Below are 23,492 nucleotides of genomic sequence, written 5' to 3' on the forward strand. Positions count from 1 at the left end.
GATCTAATGAAAGATTACCCATTTCTACTGTCTTTAATCATATATATATATCTCGATGTGACACACAGTCTTCTGCATACAAGGCAGTATTTGTTTCAGTCCTATATCACAGTGTAATGCTTCTGAAGATATTTTAAGTCTATTAAAAATTTGAACTTAATTTAATATTTAGCAATACTACTACTGCAAGTAATTCAACAAAGGTAAAAATTGAATGAAGAGATGCCTTCTACACGTGACTAAGTTCATACATAGGCAATGACACTCATTTGTGTGACTGACAACTGTTTTTAACTTAGACTCATGCTTTCATTCAACAAATATTTATTTACAGCCTAATATTAGCAAGTATTGACCTAGGTACTAAGGAAATAGGGTGAGTAATACAGATAAAAATCTTTGCTCTCATTGAGCCTATGTGCTTCAATTATAGGAGGCACCAGATTTCACAAATGATAAAATATAGAGAAATATATAAAATATGTATCTCAGAATTGAGAAAAAAGTTGATGTACCTTTAAGGTTTTTCAGATATTCTAATTTGACTGTTTTTAATGACTTTAACTTTTATTAAAACTTCTCCTGAAGAGACTGCTTCAGTATTCACATGTTTTTCTTAAAAAGATGGTTCTTTCATTATACACTTTCTAGTGCAAAATATTGTGGTTTTATATAACAAATGATATAAAACCCAGACTTTTCTTCTTCATTTTTTTATAAAACAAATGAACACAGAATTTCCATAGGATACATGCCATTTATTTTCTCTGTACTCAGATATGGAAAAGTATATATGGGGAGGGAGAAACGAGTATATAGGTATTCATGATGGAGAAGCTGGGTAGAATTAAGCAATTCAAACATCAGGCCCTTACTTCAAAGCCAGGAAAACTTCCAACAGACACAGTATACACACACACACACACACACACACACAATATAAATATATATATATATTTAAATGTATATGTGCATATATAATTTATATATGCCATGCTTTGATACATATTTCAAAAAGCAATATAGGGAAATTAATAGTGGATTTTTTTCAAGTGAGTGCTAACATATCATATGTTCCAAATTCAACAGGAAAATCACTACTAATTGTATTTGAAAATTGCCAAGTGAGCATGTACTTTTATGTGTAAATGTGGACTTAATCTTTGATGTTCATGGGGAGTGATTCATGGCCAGTTTCTACAATATGCCAAGGAGATGCTCTATATCTGGGTACTGACACTTTATGTATTAGTCTATAATCAATACTATTTGCTGCATACTCTGTCACTGAAATAAAACCATGATTGTTTTGCAGATAAAGTTTTAATTACTAACACAAACATCTTCATTTTAAAATGTAGTAATCCTGTATATCCCCTAACACAACTTTATTACCAGGTATAAAAATCAACTTAGGGTTTAAAAGTCTCAAAACATTGATATTTGAAAGGCACAATCTGTGCCTCTGTATTGTTTTTTGAATGCAAACATGTCATGTATCTTAGGAGGGGAGTCTGAACTCAGTTTTCTCATCTGTAAGGTGATGTTCCTAGCTCACAAAGTTGTTACCAAAACTAAGTTAGATAATGTGTGCAAAGCACATAGAATTTTGGGGTTGCTACTAAAATTGCAGAATGAAAAAATTTTGAATTTGAATATTAGTGCCTATAATTGGATTGATACTAACCTGTACATTTCAATAACTGCTATCAACACCCATAACACACAAATATTTAATTGCTAATGTTAAGTCTATGCAGTCGTTTAGCTCATTCAGCAATCTCAGAGGGGAGAACTGGTAGCCAGTGACTTCTGTAAGATTGTAAGAAGACACCTCTGAAGCCCATTGAGACAGTTGGTCTCCTTGCTTGGTCCTTTCGATCTTTGCTCCATCTACCATACTGAGAAACATCTAAATTATAAACCTGAAAACCTCCTAACATCTACAGTAAGGCACACAAAACTGGCCTCACCCCAACTTTGAACCTGTTCCATTCACCCATGAGACTGTACTCTAATTACACTCCTAAAATAGCCCTTATGACATTGACGTTGCATTATTGTTAGCTCATCAGGGATCTAACCCTTTCTAGATTGTGTACCAAGGACTGTACCTCAAAGAACAAATCAACCAGTGCATGTCTCCCCACATCTCCCAAGATAACCACACTTGAAAGGAGTCCTCATTGTTAAGCAGATTTTCTTCTTTCACAGATCCTTTTGAAAGTAAATTTTAGGAATGTTCAGAAAAGAGAAGTAAGGTATAGTGCTCCCGCTCCTCAGCTTCTCTTAGCTTTCCATAAGCAGGTGGGCTCATTGAAGCCACTACCATGGCCCTAAGCAAAGGACACAATTTAAGATACTCCTTGTATCTTACTCCTTTTTGTATATAAGGTAACTTGTACAGTGCTTATTACTTATTAGGTAAAATTTTGATGCCTGTTAAATGATAATTCCTGTCTTCTTCTCATCCTCCCTCAAGCTTACACATACACACACACAGAATTTTTCAAGCTCAAGTTACCTCATCGTGGTGCTGAGCAAGTCAAAACCTCAGTTCCTGTAAGAACCTAGTGAAAATTGAATAAAGCAGGTTTGGTGAGTGCTAAGATGACCTGGAGAGCACACACTCACTCTGAAAAACTTCTCTGACATAACCACCTGCTGCCACTCAGCTCCATCCTATTCTTATTGCACTAAAATGACAGCTTAGTGTAGCGTCTATTCCTATTTTTCATGAGAAGCCAGGAATCCAGAATATTTTGTGAAATCTCCTGGTTTTTAAATATTGGCAGTTGAGTTTTTCCCCCCACAAAGTACTGTCTAAATCAAACAGAATATACATACAGGGGATCAGTGTGCACCTGTGCTGTAGAGCTCTAACACTTGGCCATCTCTAGACATCACTACGGTGCATCTGAGCTTGCAATGGTCCCCTGCTCTTCAAATAGACCAAGATGCTACTTGTAAGTACCCAGGCTCTTCATGGCTGAGTTCCAGTTTGCTGCCTCTCCTTATGTAAGAAGTCTGGTCAGTACCTGACTCATAAAATTATGGCTCTCATCTTAATCAGCAAAGAAGAATTTCTGCACTGTAAAATCTTATTAAGGGAATTTGATTGCAAATTGAACGTGGTCCAGCACCTTTCCAAAGCTCATTTAAGATATTTGATATTTGAGAGAAAAAGCCTAAATGAGTATGTTAACTATCCATTTACCTACACTATTCCAAATTCTATCCCTGTGCTCTCAGACCATTAGAAAATAATGTCTTGGACCACATTATCTCAGTCAATCAAAGACCTGGCTTCTGAGATATGGCTCAGTATCATGTTCCTTGATTTTATAGGTGGCTGATATAAAAAAGTGTCAAATTTAAGAGCATTTTTTGTACATTTTGGAAGACTGGTTGGAGGTATATTGTACTGTGTGACTTAATACTGCTTTATATTGGAACTCATGTGATAAATTCTGGGAAAAATGGTTCCAGGAAAGGATGTTTATCCTCACAGATGCATCTATATATGATATCTTAATCGGAAACAATTTCTTTTCTTTAGTTGCCAGGCCAAACTTCAAAAAATACATTAAGTGGCAATAAGAATCCAAGATTTACTTCTGAGTTTTGAAGTGCTTACTCAGTCCCCCACCCCCTGCCCCCATTATTTGTCCACTGATGTTAACATTGGTTTTAGGTTTTAGGTAACTGGGAATAAGCCAGTTATAACAGTTTGTTTTTATTCAAGTAATTTTATTCTTGGTCATCAATATTTTTAAATTTATTTACTCTATTTTTATAACATTATTGTTCTGCTCTTTTATTTATAGATACAATTTTTAAAATTTAATACAGAGAATTTCATTTATATAATAGATTCTGGTGGGCATCAGCTCCTAAAACACCTTCTTCATTACCTATAACAGGGCCTGAAAATTTAACCTTGGAAGTACATTAATTGTGGTTTTAAACACATATTATAATTCCAGAATTCTTGGAGTTCCTAGATTTGTCACCTATTTGCTTATTAAATATTTATCAAGTATCTGCAGGGTACCTGACACTGATCTAGGCATTAGGGACATAATAGTGAGCAAGTTATATTCCTTTCCTACCATGAGCTCACAGTTTCATGAGGAAGCAGACAAGAAACCAAGCAATGACAATACAGGTTGTCAGTATTGTGACAAAAGTACAGAATAGGACACCTTGCCTATTTGGGGGAACAGAGAGGGCACTAGAGGATGTAACATTCAATTTGGGTCATGAAGTTCTCAAGCAATGGTGGGAGAGGGAAAAGGTTTTCACATAGGGGCTGTAGATCCCACAAAGCTGTCCTTTTCACTGTTGTATCCTCAGGGCTTTGCTCACCGTTTGGCTCGCTGAAGGTGCTCAAAAATTTAAAAAAAGAAAAAAAAAAAGGTGATGGAATAGCATGTGTGAAGGCCGAGAGCCAGATGGGGCTAGATAGTTCCTTTGAAGGAAACAAAAGGGCTTAGTCTGGCTGAATTGTAGGGTTCAAGGTGGGTAGGAAGGGACAAGATGAGACTAGAGGGGAATCTAGTGGCTTTGTGAATCATTCAAATAATATGCACTTTATCTGAAGAGAAAAGGGAAGACATGTGTGCTTAAAGAAAAGAGCAAACAAAAACAAACAAACAGAATTCCCTCCTCCTGAAGTAGCTAGTCCACAGCTGGCAGTGCAGTTGTCGCTGCGGCCAGGCACCCGGGGTGAAGAGGTGGAGGAAGGAGATGGCCTGCAGGCCTCGCCTCTGCCTGCCACCCCCTCCCTACCACCCTGAGCCGTTGCTGCAGCCACTCCTGCAAGTGCGGCTGGAGCCCAGATTTCAGAAACTTGGCCAACTTGATCTTGGGGCTGGTTTCCCTGCAAGGAAGGCAGGACTCCAGATCCACACCCAACTCACCAAAGTCCAGACTGATGGCTATCAGCTACTTAAGAAGAATCTTAAGTCCTCACTGTGGAAATAGGTCTGGGATATCACATGGAGCCTGCAGGTGACACCAAGTCAGCACTGTCCTCAGTCCCCTCCGCCAAATAATCAGTATCCAAGAGAGGCAGGACCTCAGATTCTTTACTCTGTGATCCAAGCACTCATCCAGATTCCAGGGACATATCTGCCTTGGGAGAATCACCTGACTGAGCAAGACAAGCTGCAAGGCTCGTGTCTCCTCTACCTTCAGGTCAGCATGAAAGGTTGACTGCTCAGCTTCCTCAGCCCCTACCCAGTAACCCCACTGTGATCTTGTCCTTGTCCTCTCAAGTCCCTGGACTCTATAGGAGCTGCACAGAAAGAGGAAGCTGAGGGGACACGCCAGTCTCCCTTGAGCCCACAGAGCTGGCCTCAGCTACCCACTCAGTCCTGTCTGTGTGCTGGTCCCTCTCACAACCTGGCGTGGATTTTAGGTGCAGGGACCCTCCTCACTGGGAGGTAGCCCCAGGCATCACCAAAGACCAGGGAAGATAAAAGATGGACCAGAGAATCACCCAAAGGAGCAGGATCACACCCATGGGGACTTTTTATGGTTCAGTCTGCTTGGTAGAAAAGGATCAGTGATATTTCTTGCCTTGATTTTCATCAAAACTTCTCTTCCCTGGTTGTTGGTAGAGCAGGGAGCACTTCTAACTTTCCTTGTGGTTAGACTGTACCTCTGAGGTTTGCCTACTTTGAAGAAGTCTATGGAAAACAAATATATTTACATATATGTATGACTAAAACCTTATGCTATATACCAGAAACTGACACATTGTAACTGACTATACTTCAATTAAAAAGAAAACAAACAAACAAACAAACAAAAAACTTTTTTGCTTTTCTCCATAAGAACTTGATCTTTAGCTATCTCTAGTTGGATTCTTTTGGTAACCTGATAAGGTAAGAATGTCAAGGACATCTCAAGGTGACATTACTGATAGTAAAAATGGCCTCTTAATGGTAAACTGTATCTGGACTAGGGGGAACTATAAACGAACCATAAAAACCCATTATCATAGCTTTGGGTATCCTTGAGAGTGGACCTGGAAGCCAATGCCTATGGAATTGTTGCAAGAGATATAAGGCTGTTAAGCAGGATGACTTCCAGAGCTGAGCTGCAAGGACTTCCAGAGCTGAGCTGTAATGAGGAAGGCCTGCTGCCATCCAATAGGCAAGCTGAGGTTCCTGATCTCTGTCTTTCTGAGAATACAGGTTTTCAGGGGTGGTGCATGGTCATCTTGTGGGTCTAAATGTTTAGTTAATCCTAAAGAAAAAATGCTGGAGAGCACTGTATCACTGAAGGGTTTTAAATAGGAGAGTTGATTTGAACAAATTTGTTCTTATAGGTCACTTTAGCTATTGAAGGCAATTGCCTCTAGGACAGGTTACTCTAATACTATATTGACCTGAGTTAGTTAACTGTCTTGCTAGAATAAGATGAAGTCTACAAGGGAGAAGAGGGAGGAAAGCACCCTCCTTTTAAGTTTCATCTGGATCTAATGGCTCTAAGCCCAGCAAGCAGGACTGAGAGGTATGCAAACTTATTTCCATATCCTTTTGTGTATGGTTCATCTGCCACTTACTGGAGAAAACATTAAGCTTGACGAGAAGATAAGAAAGAAAAAAAAAACAGTGAAAAAAGGAGAAATAATAAATTGGGACACGAGGCAATTTTTAAAAAATGGTCAGCAAATACTAAAAAGGGTTAGGTGTGAATACTCTCTCCTTAACTCGCTGTATCTGGGCCTCTCTGAGCTTCAGGTTCTTAGGCAGAATACAAAGGGCTTAGACTCAATGACCTCCAAATGATCTTGACTCAGAGTCCTACTATCCTAGTACCACTACATAGGCCAAGTACTATACTAATCTCTAACAACCCTCTCTCTACTCCCCCCCTCCCAAAGACATTCCAAATCAAGTAAACACCAAATGCCTGTAACAGAAAGATCAAGGAATGGGAACCAATGGGAGTCAGTCCTTAGTCCAGGGTGGAACTGAGTACTCTGTTATTTCTCTTCATCTAAATTTCAGTCTGTGAACATGGTGATCACATCTATCACTGAAGAACTTCTCTATCTGCTTTAGATTCTTCAAGTAGTGGGTGCTATGGTAGGCTTTCATTGGTCAGTCTAATCCGAGATCACTCAAGATAGCTGCCCGTGTGTCGAGAGTTCTTACTGAAACATTTGCTCACCATAAACTCTCAGTGATTGCTGATGATTGACAGAGTTTAGAGATCATTAATAATTTAGTACTCCTGTGCTCTTCAATGATCTTGAAGAAAGTTATTTTTAAAAAAAAAAGTATAATGTAAGCCAAATATCTAAAACAAAATGATGTAAAATGAAAATAATAATTTAATTTTAAAAAGCATGTCTTCAAGAGATCTAAGCACTTTCATATCTTAAAGGGACATGCACATATACTGACAGATGGTTGTGTGACATTAAGAATTCAGGAGAAAACCTCCATTTTTACAAAATTTTTTGAATTAGGAAATTTCAGTGAAAAGCATTGCATGTACTTCTAGGAAATCTCATCATGATCTCACTCTAATAGCCATTTATAAAAGAGCCCTAAACTGAGTCCATGCCAGGGAGCATTATTGGAAAATGGTCCACTCCAGTGACTTCCTGGAATTCCTCTCTGTGCAAGCCAGCAGCTTGCTTGGCACCAGCTGGCACTAAAGTGAGGCACTGGGAAATCTAAGTTGCATTCCGAAGTGGCATGGTTTGTGATTTATAACTTGAGTCTTAAAACAAGGCAGCCAGACAACAGCTCACATTATTCAAATCATGAGATCAGCCTTCTTTTTAAAAAGAAAGCATACAACTAAAAGTAGTCATTGAAAAAAGTGAAACTGGGATAATTAGGCAAGTATTTGTTGCACTGCTACAGTTTTGTAGTAGATACAGGACTGAACAGAAGAAATGATACATCCTCTCTCCTTATGACCTCGTCCAGTGATTTCTAACCTGCATTCCATGAAACTTCAGCATTTCTCAAGAGGGGATTATGTAACTGTCTGATTCAAATTTAAAAATATATATATATACCATAGCTATCGCTAAAGAACTATGATTTTTAAAAGGCAAATTTTTGTACTAATTTTTAATAAACTTGGAAATGATAAACACATAGATATATGCTGCCAAATAACTTCCTGTGCAGATCTAAGATTAATATCTGGTTTATATTTACATTTATAAATATATCACTGATTAAAAAGGTTGCAAGTGCGTGTTTTACAGTTAGTTGTAGGCAGTTTCACTCATGTAAAATTGTACAAACAAGTGCTACTGAAGTGCCATTACGCTTACTAGGATAAAATATAATTTTTTCACTACAGTATATCCAAAGCAATATACTAAAGTGAATTGGATCTTGAGGCCAAAAGTTTATGTGACCATCATCATCATCACCCATCTGTCTTAATTTCATATCTCATAATTCATAGAAATATTCTTGATCTCAGTGTTTAACTTTGTAATATGTAAATTATTATAAATTACACTAATAAGATATAGTTTATCTATTTGATGGATTCAGTTTTACAAAAGATTCAGAAACTTATGAATGTTTTAAAACACCAATTTAGATCATCTCCTAAATAACAAAAGGAAACTAGTTGATGGTAAAAATACTTAGAAGTGTATATGTTTTACATATAAGATGGAAGTTATCGGTGAAGGTTGGCTTCATTTTTCTAATATTTTGCAAATTCTCAATTATGGCTGTGTAGATCTCATTTGAAGGTGAAGACAACCTAGCTAACTTCATAGTGTAGAAGTTATTTTGTAGCAGTTTTCTGATATTTAAGCAACTGTATGTGGGGATAGCACACAGCTCCTTCCTCTAGGAATCAGAAACAGAAAATTTTAGAGCTTGTATTCTAAAAAAGCCTATGAAGGTTTACTTGACTTCTGCTATTTCTGATTTGATAGAAGGAATTAATAATTTTGGATTACATCTACACATTAAAAGACTAGATTAAAATATTAAAATTTATAATTATGGCTTGTGAATTTGGGAAATTGAGGATTGGGCAAAGAAAAGATAGGGAAAGTAAGACTATATTCAATACAATGAGGAAGGGAAACCTGCCAATTGTAATAAATAAAATGACTTATGATGCCTTCATTCTCTTCATGTAGTTGTTATAACTGGAGCATCTAAGTGCTTTATACCATTAGTCACTACTATATTTCAGTTTCATTCTTACATTTTTCAGTACCTTTTATACTTATGATTTATGCCTGCAGAATAACTAGAAACAGCATATATGCCTTACATACAGATTCCTGAAGGAGACAGAACTCAGCCAAGTAAACTTATATTTTAAATCCAGTGCTGTAATGGTGTTTGTTATAAGACACGTGGTTTTCCGGTAAAACATACTCTCCTGTAGCTTCACTTTCCACGTATGGACTTCTTCCAGGGCTGTACTGGTTTCTTAAGCTATATCATGGTGGAATCTTATCCTTTATAATGTTTTGGAGAAAGCTGAGGGTGGCGCCTGCACAATTTGATTTGGTGTAAAAATACACACCAAATCTGATTTCTGTTACATTAAGGCGTTCTCTGACAAAATATACAGAACAAGAAATGAAGTGAATTGTGCTTTAGAAATATCTTGCAAGCTTGTTTCCCCGAATACCTGACCACTAATTTTTAAAAATGGATCAAAACCCATTTTAATTGAATATTTAATAGATGATTTAATGTTCAAGTTAAGATACATTTTAAACGCTAAATATAAAAATGATTTCTGCTTGCTTACTGGAAATATTTGTAATACAAGTGAATATATATAATAAACCAATATTTAAAGCAGATTTACTATGGAAGAAATGAAATGACTGTCCTCGATTTGTAAACATAATACATTCATCAAACTATATTTTTGACTAACAGTTGGCTTTTATAATATGAATATCATAAAAGTGGATTGCCATTAACAGTAGAAAGTCTAACTCATTTTTTAAATGTGTAATATATTTTCCATTAGAAACATAAAAGTGGCAATATCCTCCTAGGGATTTAGCTAGAGGGAAACACATCAGTTTGCATAAATAAATGAGCTTATTCTTTTGTAGATTCTATCCTGTACATGATGCCCCATGAGTGTGATTTACAGAAAAGAATCTGAGATTAGCAAACTAGGAGCATGCAATTTAGTCTAAGACCATTTTCCAACAAGTCATATCAACACAGCAAAGGTACCTATGTCTATTGTGCCCTAGTTTTACTTTCATTGAAATGGGCAAAGGCTCACTTCATTTGATATCTGTAAAGAGAAAAAGACATGCCAAAGCCTTTTGAAAAAGTAAAGTCTTACGTAAGTTCTAGAAAAGGCATGCTAGTCATTTGAAAACAATACACTTTAGTTTCTGAAAACAATATTCAAACAGATAATTTGGTGGTCCTGAAATGAACATTTCCTCACAGTACATTGTGAAAAGACTTTAGCTAATTATAGAGTTTGAAATAGGAGATCCCTAAGAAAATTTTAAAAACTCCTTTGCATCCTCAACATTTAATATAGACACATTATGATATCTGAGTACTACTGTTACCTAGAAATCCCCCCAACATTATTGCTACGAAAAAAAAAAAAAATAAAGACTGATTAAAGCCTTTCATTCTCTTTCAGTATTGTGAGAACCTCAGACAAATGTTAATGGATACACTACTGATTTACACTGGTGAGTAGGCAATTTTACACTGTGTTACAGGTATTTTGCCATTACCTTCTGAAACTCTGTTTCATAGTGCAGAGTATGTCATATAAAAAATAAATGATACTGCCCAATCTCAGCAGTCTGAAAGAAACATAAATCAATGGCATAAGGGAAGCAGGTGATGTAATGACTCCAGACTTAAGTAGATGGCTTGAAGAGATGGATCATGAAGTTTAACCTTTGAAATTATTCATTGGATATTAATATAAACACATGGAAAAGCACATTTCAAAGTTACCTTGCTTTGCTAAAATTCTATTCATTAAATCAAAAATTTTTTTAAGTGGTAAAGAGAAATAATATATCCTATTCCTGGAAAATGTCTAATAGCAAACACTTAATAAGCCTGGTCTTACTTAATGTTTCAGTTAAGGATGTTGGTAGAAAAGGAGGTCAATAATATCTACATAAATCCATACACAGAAAAAAAAAATGAATGGTGAAGCCCAAAATTGTCAATATATGGTAAATGATACAAAGGCACCCAAAAGAGATGAGAAATTAGACCAAGTATTGTACAAATACAAGTTGGGAAAAATTTAAGATCTGACTCCAAAAGGGTGGGAGATTGAGATAATGGCCAAATATAAAGGAGGAAAAATAACTTTAAGTCAGCACCAAGAACCACAGCAACTCAGAAGGTGTTACTAACATGACCTGGACTCTGATGATCCTGCAGGACATTCAGTGTTGTCTGGTCTAAAAGCAAGGAGGCAGAATTTCTCTCCTCTATGTGATATGAACATACTTCCGTTCCCTATGTGGGACATAAAGCTCTAATGCTCTGTCTAATAATCTAATTTCATGATAAGGTGATTTAAAAATTAAGAAAAAGAAATACTGCTTTACAAATAAATACTAAACAGAGAGATACTCTGACAACATTTGGACATAAGAGTTTCTTTGCAACTCTTGCTTTATTCACTCTCTACTTTGCACTGGGAATGCCTCATTTCTCCTCTTAAAATAGCTTTTAATAGCTCCCTTTGTCTTTCAAGAAAAAGCCCCACCTCAGAACCTTTATTCCAGGTGTCTTACCTTCTAGATCCAATCTGGAGCATCCTCATTTCCTATACCCTGCCCACACCAAATTTATCCCTATTTCCTGGCCAGGCCACACTGCATACCTCTGTGTCTGTCCTCACGTTATTCCTTTTGCCTGAAATACCCTTCCTGCCACAAGCTCTTTCCCAGTGGTGTCAGTTGGGTCCTCCCAGAAGCAGATGTTAAGATGGAGCTAGAAATGCAAAAAGTTTTCTGGGGAGTAACACCATGAAAGAAAAAGGGCAAAAACGGAATTGGGTAATGAGCTCTCTATTCACTAGGCAGATCTGACAGTCTCTGTCGGTCCATTGGAAACTCCAGGACAGAATCAACCATTTAGAATATGAAAATGAATACATCTATGTTCACGTACCACTGAAGCATTATGCTGAACACCAGAAACAGACACAATGTTGTAAACGGACTCTACTTCAGTAAATACACACACACAAAATCAGCCGTTAGAGGAGGTCTGTATGAACGAGAAATAGCTAGGCTTTTGTACCACTGCCTTGCTCAGTCATTGAACCAAGAAGAGTATGACCTTTGCTCCAATTCAGGGATGAATCCTGGAGGTACCTAGAGCTGTCAGCTGGCCATATTCCTCACATCTGGGCAAGTCGTCCTCTCTTGTAGAGCAATCTAAGCAGTGCATCTCTCCGTGTCTACCACACCATTATTCTCCAAAGCACACATGAATATTTACCCCTGTGTGAAGCCTCTAAAAATCATCCCTAGGCAACTGATGGCTCTCCATGCTTCCACAGCAATGTGAACTTTAGCGTCTCATACTACATTGTAGCCTCATTATGTTTACAGGACTCTACCTTTCAGAAAGTAGAAACCACATAATACTCTTCTCAGATCCCTGGTAGATAACTTGGGAAACAGAGCACCTAACACATAACATATTAAAAAAAAAAAAAAAAGTAGGGTGAATAGATGGGTGGATGAATGGACCTATCAGCTGGATGATCGATCAGACTGGTTATTCCCTATTTTGGTAGAGATGCCAAGGAGCATATTTTGTATATGTCAAGGGGGGGTTATAAACTTCTCAAAAGATAATTTTAATATACTTTAAGTACTAATGGGCTATTGGACTTTGAAGATAAGATGTATCAAAAATTAGTATGTTCTAAGTCAAAGTTTTAGAATTATATTCCTAATCACTTAAATGAACCTATCTGTGTATTGCTTTCCATCCATTATTCTCATTTCCAGTTTTGCTCAATGGACATATTGGGAAATAGGTCACCTAATTTTTAAATTCTAAGATGTGCTGTGTTTATTCTGTATTGTAAAATAATAATTTAATTTCAGTTATACACTTTGGACTTTTTTTTAATGACTTTCTTGGAGAATGCTCGGTAGTCAGTAACATGCCCTCTCCATTTAATCAGCCAACAACATTGACTCTATGCCAGGCCTAGAGCTAGGCTTCCAGGACATAGAGAAGAAAGTGAAAAGATAGGACAAGAAGTTCTTTCTCTAATGGAGGAGATAGAATTGCAATCAGATGATTTAACACATCCTGGGAAGTACCACAACCAATGTAGAAACAACATGGACAGAGCACAAAGGAGCAAACGCGGGGGAGCTGAGGAAGGAACTTCTTGAGTTAGCTGGGGGTGGCTAATTCCCTTTCACCTCCCTATGCACTTTCAAAAGGGGAGAGGGACAGAAACAAAGGCCTCAGAATGTACAGAATCCCATTCCTGAGCGCTTTGGTTGTCAGCAGGGTTGGTACTGCCCCCTAGAGGAATGCTTTGGTGACTACTGAGGCAAGGGATGTTTGGTTCCCCGAGTGATTGTAGACAAACTTACTGGCACTTAGTGGGCAGGGACCAGAAATGCCGGATGTCCTGTAGTGCTCAAGACAGTCTTTCACAATGAAATTGTCATGATATTTCACTTGGTTTCCAAATACTCCACTGGAAATTCATGGAAGGGAAAGCCCTGCTTATAATTTCCTGAGCCCAGAACCTAACTTTATTTTACACACAGGGAATCATTTAAGGTTTCTAATATATCCTGAATTTTCTAGGACGGTCACTAACCCTATATGTCAAAGAATGGTCATGTTTCACTGTTGTTGTTGTTGTCCGGAACTTTACCAAGAAAAACCCATCTAGACACTCGTGTCACTGACAGTAACTTAGCAGCTGTCATCTCAGCAGTGGGATGCTCCCCGGTCAGCATTTTATTAAATTCATTTAGCATAGGCATGCCCAAGCTTTTACCTACTGAGACATAGATTATTTTATTGTACGTTTCTTACTCTTTGTTTTTTTCCTTTAAATTGTATATAAATTATTTGTGTAGATAGGTTATATTACTTATAAACTTCATTTTAGGATTAGAAAGGGAACATTACAAAATGTTAGTTATAAAGTCCATTCTAGGACTGCAAAGAGTTGAGAACCACCACACTTAAATTTTCTAAAATTTCAAGACTAACCTCACTCTGATGAGAAGGAACCTAACAGGCTGGAAGATTGCCCACAATTTCCATGCTCTTACATATATTCAGCTACAGGGAGCACTTTTACATTGCCCCAGACTAGCAGGGCTGCTGGGCTGCAGGAAAGGCGTTCCAGCATAGATATGAGTAACGGGCCCATGTTTATCTGCAGCAGGAAAAGAAAAAAAAGGAATAGCTCTTCTTTAAACTAACTGTCATCATGTCTTGTTGCTTATTCTCAGGAGTTGCCTTGGTTTTTTTAGCCTTCAAACATCTGTCGACATTAATTTTCCATGGTAGCTCTCTAGACAGATAAATTGCCCCTGAACTAAACAAATAAACTTGAAGGCGTGCCTCTGGATTAACATTTTAGGAGAAAACCATCATCCCTATAATGATCTTTTCCATTCTCTTCCTACCTACAGACAATTAACGTATTATTTAGCATTCCTTAATTCTACCTTAGACCAGAACTCTTTGGTATATGTCTGTCACAGTCATTTACCATTCATCCACTCACTCAGGCAACAAACATTTAATGAGCACCCATCATGAGTCATGTGGTGCATCAGCTACTACAAGCGCAAGACTAACAAGTTCCAGCTTTCACCCTCAAGGAGTTCAGAGAGGTGAGAAGAGGCAAATAAACAAACAACCAGAATGCCAGATAATTCAGACTAAACAGAAAGACATACAAGAAATGTATAAAGTAATAAAGAATTTCAGTACCTTACACTGAACCTTAGACATAGCAAGTGCTTAGTGAGAGATGTTTTGAAGTTATTCAAATTGTTCTAAGGGTGAAAATTGGGCAGACATATCCACAAGTTAAAATGGAAAAATAAGGGTCCTGCCAGCAAGGTGAATGATATTCTGATGGAATCGGATATTCCAATGACATGAGAACATATGGATAATTTTTTCTTCAGCCACCATTTCTCTAGCAATTGCCTTGCCATGTACCAGACTCTGTACTGTCTGCTGAGAATACAAAGCTGACTAAATCCCTGCTTTTTCTTTCAAGGAATTTAGTTGTATCAAAATTATTTCCAGAACTAGGAATGCATATCCATATTGGCTAATGGGATTGCATTTAATGGAGGAACTAATATCACACAAAGGGCCAGGCATAGAAGTAGGGAAGGAGTCAGCAGGGAGGAGGCTGACCTAGGTGAGCTAGGTTATAAGGAGGACTGCAGGTCAGCAGTGTTAAGGGCTGCTGGCTACAAGAGATCGGGAATGAGCCAGAAGTCCACAGAAAGGCAGATGAGTCACAATCCAGGATGCAGATCCAAATACTGAGGAAATAGAGTTTGACACAGAGTTCTCCTTAAATACTTCCACGGAGAAGCTGTAGTTGAATGAAGAATAAGAAGACGAGTTTCAGGGAAGTCTGGGCTCTTTAACATCAGATTGAAATTTGATCATTAAAAAATGAGTAGTGAAGAGTCAAATATCAACCAGCAGGAAAGAGAAGCTTTCTTGGTGGTTACAGACTAGATTCATTCCTGTGTCTGTTTTTAATTTTTTGTGAGCCTGCTGTGTGCACACACATGATCCTGGGATGATGATGCTTAGAAAACACAATTTGTGTGTGTGTGTGTAAGACTATATCTGGCTGCTAAAGAAAAGCAATCAGCTGATTTTCCTTGTCTTCTTTTTCTTTACTAATTAGGAGTTTGATGAATCTTTAGTACAAGCTACCCTGTGGTCCATCCATTCATCCATCCACTCAATAATCACTTATTACCAGTTACTAGGTGAAGGACCATCCCAGGTGATGGGAGGGAAAAAGATAAATAGATCAGACCCCTGTCCTTGAAAGGTCAGTGTTCGGAGGCCTGTCTCAGCTTGGAGAACAATAGCGTGAAACACATTGATTTCAGCGACAGGATCTAGATCACTTTTTCTTTGTCAATAAATTTAAATGGGCATGCAGACAATAATCGATAAAGGGGTGCCTGCACAACTGTTACCAAGGAAATATTTAACTCAATTCCTTGATGTTACCATCTCTGCGCAGCCAGGCCAGGTTGGCATTCTGATTGCTCATGAGGAAAAAAGACAATGAAAAACTCTAGTTCTTCATATGCCAAGATGAAAATCATCAATCTCAATCTCTGTGAAAGATGAAACTACCTTTGTAGAAAGAGCAGTGAACTCCATCAGTCTTTCTAAGGCAATGCAGTCCTTAAGACGATACAGAGAGGGCAGAGGCAGTGCAGAAGTTTAGAAGAATTTATATGGGGAAAAAGGGAAATGATAAAATTTCTCCATCAATTTTGCGAGAAGCAAAAATAAGACAGAACATACATTAAACCCAAATAGCAGCAGTGTGTTTTTGAAAGGTATGTAATGTACTCTAGATGCTAAATTATTTGCTTATCATACGTGAATTTATCTTCATCTAATATGAATATCTTGATATTTAGGTAAGATTAAGCCTATTACATAATTCAGATTAATATATAACAATGAAATTTTAAATGTCCTCATCCTCCCATACTGCCAACACTTACCCATTTTGACTAATACGTATATACCAAATCTTTTTCATTTCTAGCATCTACCAGTTGGCATTTCCAGTTCCCAGGTGTAACACCTTCTAATTTTTAACCACTAAAATTTATATTTCTATAAATTTATATTCTAAACAAAATTCTTTAGTATTAAGTACATCTTTAGTGAAATAGCTTATACTGTCCCATCCAAAGGTTGACAGAAATTAGGTATTTGATATTTGTTGATTAATTGATTAGAGAGAATCTTTCCTTTGTTGTTATGCCAAATTTCCAGGTTTTTGCTGCCTTGGGATTCCCAACCTGTGTAATACCTATCTCTGTAACTGTCAGGTATTTACCAAATGCTAAATATTGGCTGAATTAAGAAATAGTGAAGGAGAACTGTGGGTAATTGGAAGGCAATGCCAGATAGTAATGAAGAACCCAGATTTTGATGTCAGACTGCCTGTGTTCGACTCCTGGTTTTCTTGTTTGTTGGTAATAAGACCTTGGGAAAGTTACTTAACTTCTTTATTTCTATTTTGTCATCAATAAAATGGGTATGACAGTACTATGTATCCCCACAGAACTGTTGCCTGGATCAAATGATTTAAGTTATGTGAGGCACTTAGAGCATACTAAGCCATATCCGTGTTAGCTGTTACCATCATCACTATCACTGTCATTGCTATTCTGGAAGGCTGAGGATAAGCAGGGGAAGGAGTTGGCACAAAGAGATTCAGAGAGAACACAGCTATTCTCCAGAGAAGAAATTAAAGACACATGGGTTTCTCTCTAATGTTCAGGTCCTCATTTATGCATGTATGTATGGATCAGATTATTCTTGAGAGTAAGAAATGGGCTTTAGTGGTCTTAGCAAACAGCTGCTTTTTACTCTAAGTTTTTTTGCTTGGCTAAATCACATTCATCTTTCAGCTCTTAGATTAGGCATCTGTTCTTCTAAGAAGCCTCTTAATCCCAAAGATTGGATTAGGTGCACTCTGATGTGCTCCCATAGACTCTTCTGTGGGATCTGACAAACTTTTATTGTTACCTTGATGTTACCAGTTTGTTTTCTTCAACTGGAAATTTCCAATTTGTTCTCTGTGGTATCACCAACTCTTGGATCAGTGCACAGAGGTATAAAGGAATGATAAAAGGAGTGATGCATAAAAATGTACCCAAAGTTTTAGAAATAGCACAGTGTGCAATAAAGAATATCAAGTTACCAACCCTGCATAACTAAAAGCTGATCGTATCTGCCTCCTTAATCCACACAAAGGCTGTTTGGTTGGGATACTTTCTTGCAGAAAATAACGAGGAAGAACTCTGATGCATGCCTCACCAATATATGTATGTTTGTTTATAAGCAGTATATGTGCTATTAGTATATCAACATTGTCCATTATAAAATGTAACAAAAATAAAAATTTCAAAAGGAGGACATTGACACACACAGACACATATATCTGATGTAGCTTTAGATAAGTTTGCCAATGCCATTTACATCTTACTTGCTTAAGCTTGCATTATTAGTATAATCTTCAACCCATTAATTTCTTAGCAGGAAATGCTTGCTCATTTTCTAGGGTTAGTTTAGTTAATATTAGAAAATAAAACCTGTAGGTCATCTAAGCAGGGATGCATGAAACTGAACATAGCAGAGGCAGCCTTCCGTGAAGTGAGTCTTCCACTCCCCTTCCCCATACCTGGAATGCCATACGCAACACTGCACTACCTGACACAGGAATCAGGTCAGAAAACCAAGGTCACTCCATGTATCAAGTATTTTTTGTTTGAAAAAAAAATGTAACTTTGGATTTTCATTATCTCACTCCTCCATACCCAATGCATCAGCAAATTCTGTCAGCTATACCTTCAAATACATTCAGAATCTGATCAGTTCTCACCTTCCCCATCCAGGCCACTATATTTGTTGCAAGTTGCCATTATTTGGGTTAGCACAACAGCCTTCCAACTGGTCTCCCTGCTTCTGTCTTTGGCCCTGAACTTCAGGCAATGAAATTCAGGCAGGAAACACTTTGAGCAGACAAAGGCACATATCTCACTCGGAGAGAAAGACTAAGACCTCACCCTGCTACCCAAGGCATTCTATGATGTGTCTCCCACTACTTCTCTGCTTCTTGCTCACTCACCTCACACAGATCCTTCCTAAACGATTTCTGTGGCTATAAAGAAGAATACCCTGGCCTTCTCACTTAGCCTGGAGACCTCAAAGGGTTAGAAGTTGCATTTACTATAAATAAAGATGATCAGGAATGAGTTTCCCTGTGAGATATTCAGACACTACATTTCAAAGCCTTTCTACAACTAAACAGATTTCCTTCTAAGAAATTGAGCAGTCAGAGGAAGATGGTCCCAAACCAATCCTGCTGATAGCCACCGGGACCACAAATTTTTCTGTTGGATGTATATTTTTCGATTTATTATGAAATCATGGTTTTACTTAAAGAGCACATTTTCATTATTTAGTTTTGCAGACAAGACTATGAAAATGATGCACATAATAAAGATTACTTCTAATACCCGTATTTGAGGCATCATCTACACAACCACCCAGTTTAACTCGAATTTAAATTCAGCTAATAATTCTAAGGTGACAGTTTTATCTACAAAGCCTCCATTTCTATTTCAACCAATTTATTTAATGGAACAATTTAGAGTACTTATTTAAACTGATCTAAATAACATTTTTTTAAAGTAAAGGGAAATAACTTTCAAATGCATGTTAATAGTAGAAACCACTGCTGTTTTTAAAGCAATGAATCAGCTTCAAATGTGAGTGTTAATTGTACAATTTCTTATTAAATATACTCAAGGAAGATAGCAATGTAATCATAATAAAAATGTAAAGTTAGATAAAATCCACCACTCTCCCATAAAACGCTGATACAAATATTAATACCTCAAATAAAATATATGCTATAAAATTTAACATGTGAAAACACTGAAAAATAAGTAAGATACAAAATTACAAAGTTCAAACACATTTTGCTTCAATTCTCACTTTACTTGATTTCCACTGCTTTCTAGATGCATCTCATGTACAAACAGTTCAGAAATCTGATGATTTTCTTTATTATAAGGGCTGAGATGGCAATGATTGAACACTCTGCATTTTCTTTGTTAATAGAAAGTATGATTTATGAGAGAGGAATAAAAATCCAAGAAAACCCACTCAATAAATTATTCAATTCTCAGATCAAGCTGATTTAGAGCAAATTTCCTTCATGAGGCCAATACTGAAAATGCAGCTTATTGGATAAGAATACAGTGTCTAAGAGCATATCTGGGCTCCTTTCCTTGTTTTTAGTATTTTTGTGACTGTAGACAAGGCAAAAGCCTCCTTTAAATCCAATTTATTCATTTAAAAAATGGAATAATAATAGGAAGCATGTCTCAAAGTGCAAGATGTACACAATCAGAGGCATTCAATATAGCTAGTATGTGATGAAATTTTTTTTCAGATACTGTTTATTTTAATGTGACATAATTAATGAATGTGTCAGTCTAAAACTTTACAGAGGTTTCTCTCAGGAAAAGCCTAGGTAGCACTACAGGAATTTCTCTTTCTCAGTTTTTTGCAGCTGTACTTTAAAACTTCATTCCCATGAACATGGACATTTAAAAATCTGTAAAATTCTTTACACAAATGACTCAGATATTGGAAACAGAGTCTTAGGGTTTATATGGATTATGTGACAATCAAAGGAAACAGTGAGGTAACATTCCTAAAGTACTTAGCATAGTGTCAGAGTATATTATGAATGCAATAACTGTTGCTGTTAATATTATTTTTCCTTATGACCTATTATTGTCATACTACCATAATGCTAATAGATCAGACATACTATGCTCTGGGATAAAAAACATTAATGAGTATCTGTGCAAAAAAAAAATCATCATCTATTATTTTCCAAATGATTTACAAATAAAATGCATCAAGAAATCAAGAAACTAGAAAGAATAAAAGAAATTAGGGGGATAAAAAAGGTAGGGGGAATGGGGAGCTTACACAGGAAAAAACGAGCAAGGACCTGATAAAATTAAACAACATAAACCATTTATCATAAGAATATTTGATAAAATGATGTATGTTGCAGTGATGCTGGGGCTAAGTAAATCTGCCTGTAAAACTTGAGTAATAATCATACCAGATGAAAACTATCTACAGTATCTTCTTAACCTTTGAATCAGGACATTTGAAATAAACAATATAGCCTTTTACTTACTTATTTTTAAAAATTCCATCAACTAAAGCAGTATATACCACTGTAATAGCAATGTTAACATCCGATATAATATTGCTTGGAAATTTTCCTCTTCAGTGCTTCTTATCTGCTTCCTATTTAATTGCAGTTAATATTTTCCTGCAGAGAATATTTCCCAGGAAAATATATGCTCATCACTTTGTGACTATGTTGTATTTGTTTTAAATAAAATATTCTAGGTTCCATCCACCAACATACAAGTACCTTTAATATTTTTGTGTTCAAATTCTTATTACAAACTAACCCTAAATTTTCTTTTAACACTGGCAAAGGATCACTCAATGATGATCAAAAGGTAGATAATATCTATTAAGATTCAGATATCTTTAGTCATAGTAAGACTCAGTTCCATAGTATTAATAATTCTTATACCCAAGAATTAACTGAGGACAGAACTAGTGAAATTTCAAATAATGGGGAAGCCAAGTGATAGCAAAACTCTTAAAAAGTTTCACCTTAATATCCTGCCATGAATTTCTCACCCAGAATTGAAGGCTACAGACCAATGGATAAATTAGACACTAAAGTTTAGGGAGAAGGCACAGAAATACCATCTAATGAGAGTTAACACATGATGAACAGCACTAGCTGTTTTTGGAGAGTTGGAAATAACTTATTAAATGACGCCATGGGTGCCTCTCCAAATGAATCAAGAACTTAAATGCAGTCATGGAAAATTAATTAATAAGAAATTCTTCTGCTTCTTGCTTGAAAGTTGTAGTACAACTACAATTATGTGATATGATCAAAAAGGAGCTCCTTCAAGAGAGTGAATTTACCAGATAATTAAAGCTAATTTCTGGACAAAAAACAAATAAGTGACTTGAAATCATCATCAAGCATTAACAAATTACTTACTGAATTGACCAGCCTCAGTGATTGTCTTGGTGTTAGGAAATACTCTCTCTATTTTGATCTTTGGCTTTCATTGAAAAAGCCTTTTCCTACTATGGATCATCTCTCACTACACAATGCTCTCAAACAGTGACTTTGTAAAAATAATAAGGAGAAATAAATATAATACATTTTTAGAATGACACCTGTTTTATGATTTAGCATTTTAAATATAGCAACATTTTTCTGAGTTACAAATCAAATCTTTTTCAAGAGCTAAAAGAAGTACCTAACTATTCTTAACAGCCTGAAATATGTAAATTTGTAACGTTTTCCTGGCAAATATATATTTAATCGTATATAAATATTTTTGTTCATTAAAACTTACTATAAAGTTGAGAATCAAATTTTTACTTAATTTTTTTACCTTTTTAAATTTTTAAGTCCCAGCTAATAGCAGAAATTTAGATTCACTTGCTAGTCATAAACCATAAACACTATGATTATAGTTACAATAATAAAATTTGTTATAGAAAGAATCAAGTGGTACGAGTATAAAACAGTTTAATTTTAGTTTTTACTACATTTCTTATTCCCAGAAAAGAAAAAAAAAAAAAAACCTAGCACATGGCTATTATCATTGGTATCAAATGAAAACAAATTTTAGGACCATTATTATCAGGATATCCTTTTCGTGTATTTTCCATTAAGCTATTATTAATTCTGTTTTCCTTTTTACTGACTTAACTTAAAACATTTTTATAAATAATATACATTTTTATTCTGCAGAATTTTGTATTAACTATAACATAATTTAGATTTAGAAACTTGACAATTATGAGGAAATTGATAGCAGAATAGGTCAGAAACAGGGCACTTGGCTTGATTTCTGCAGAAATGATATATTGTGAACTCATATTCTCAACACGTTCCAAGCAGTAGAAAAAGTTCTGATGAAAGAGCATATCAATAAATTTTGCACTTACTTTTCAGAGGCAAAGTGTCTGTAATACACTGTAACTCTGGCTCCTTGGCCCATTCCATCCTTGGCAGAATCTGCATCATCTCATAGTCACCATTCTCTGCCAGGGACACTGCTTCACTGTTGACTGGTGTCTTTCTTAAAGTCTTCATGTGCTGTTGAACTTCCGCCAAGAGAACAGCTTGTATTGCTTCAGTTACCTGTAAAGTTTTTTTTTTTAATGAATTATTTTTAGTATTATCATAAATGCTTGGGATCTTACACAAAACCCAAAGCCTGGAATTTTGATTTGAATAGATTTCACATAAATTGTAATGCTCCATTCTGTTAGAATTAGCATCTAAAACAATTGAAACACAGTTACTGTGAACTGGCACCCAAATCATCATATTTGTCTTTTAAAAACCTCAAGAGATTATAAAAGGAAAGTTGAAAGGAGTTCTCAATTCTTTCTCATAAAATATTTTCATTTCCACCAGAAGATAATTTGAATGTATCACATTGCTCTTGAAGACAAGATTAGCTCCCCAAACAATGTCTAGCTCTAAAGCACTATTTAGCTAAAAACACTTGATTTAAACTGGGTTTAATACAGAAAGTTAAAGACTTTAATAGTAAGTCTCACTAAATTGTGTGTATGTGT

At 36.2% G+C, this 23,492-nt stretch overlaps 1 protein-coding gene and 1 long non-coding RNA gene across 3 annotated transcripts in view; one reads left to right on the plus strand and one right to left on the minus strand.

Annotated features, from left to right (window-relative positions):
* The window catches only part of LOC141577969 (uncharacterized), a 530,703-nt gene that overhangs the window by 451,705 nt on the left and 55,506 nt on the right, over nucleotides 1–23,492 (plus strand). Inside the window, exon 6 of the long non-coding RNA XR_012507667.1 lies at nucleotides 10,645–10,696. This is a non-coding gene — a long non-coding RNA (uncharacterized LOC141577969). The remainder of the gene's footprint in view (nucleotides 1–10,644; nucleotides 10,697–23,492) is intronic.
* The window catches only part of WDR72 (WD repeat domain 72), a 190,943-nt gene that overhangs the window by 49,761 nt on the left and 117,690 nt on the right, over nucleotides 1–23,492 (minus strand). For both annotated transcript variants that reach the window (XM_045506253.2, XM_045506250.2), the window contains one exon: nucleotides 22,854–23,049. In XM_045506253.2, coding sequence (XP_045362209.1) covers nucleotides 22,854–23,049 — 196 coding nt within the window. The remainder of the gene's footprint in view (nucleotides 1–22,853; nucleotides 23,050–23,492) is intronic.

Source organism: Camelus bactrianus, chromosome 6 (assembly GCF_048773025.1).
Source record: "Camelus bactrianus isolate YW-2024 breed Bactrian camel chromosome 6, ASM4877302v1, whole genome shotgun sequence".
NCBI classification, from domain to species: Eukaryota; Metazoa; Chordata; class Mammalia; order Artiodactyla; family Camelidae; genus Camelus; species Camelus bactrianus.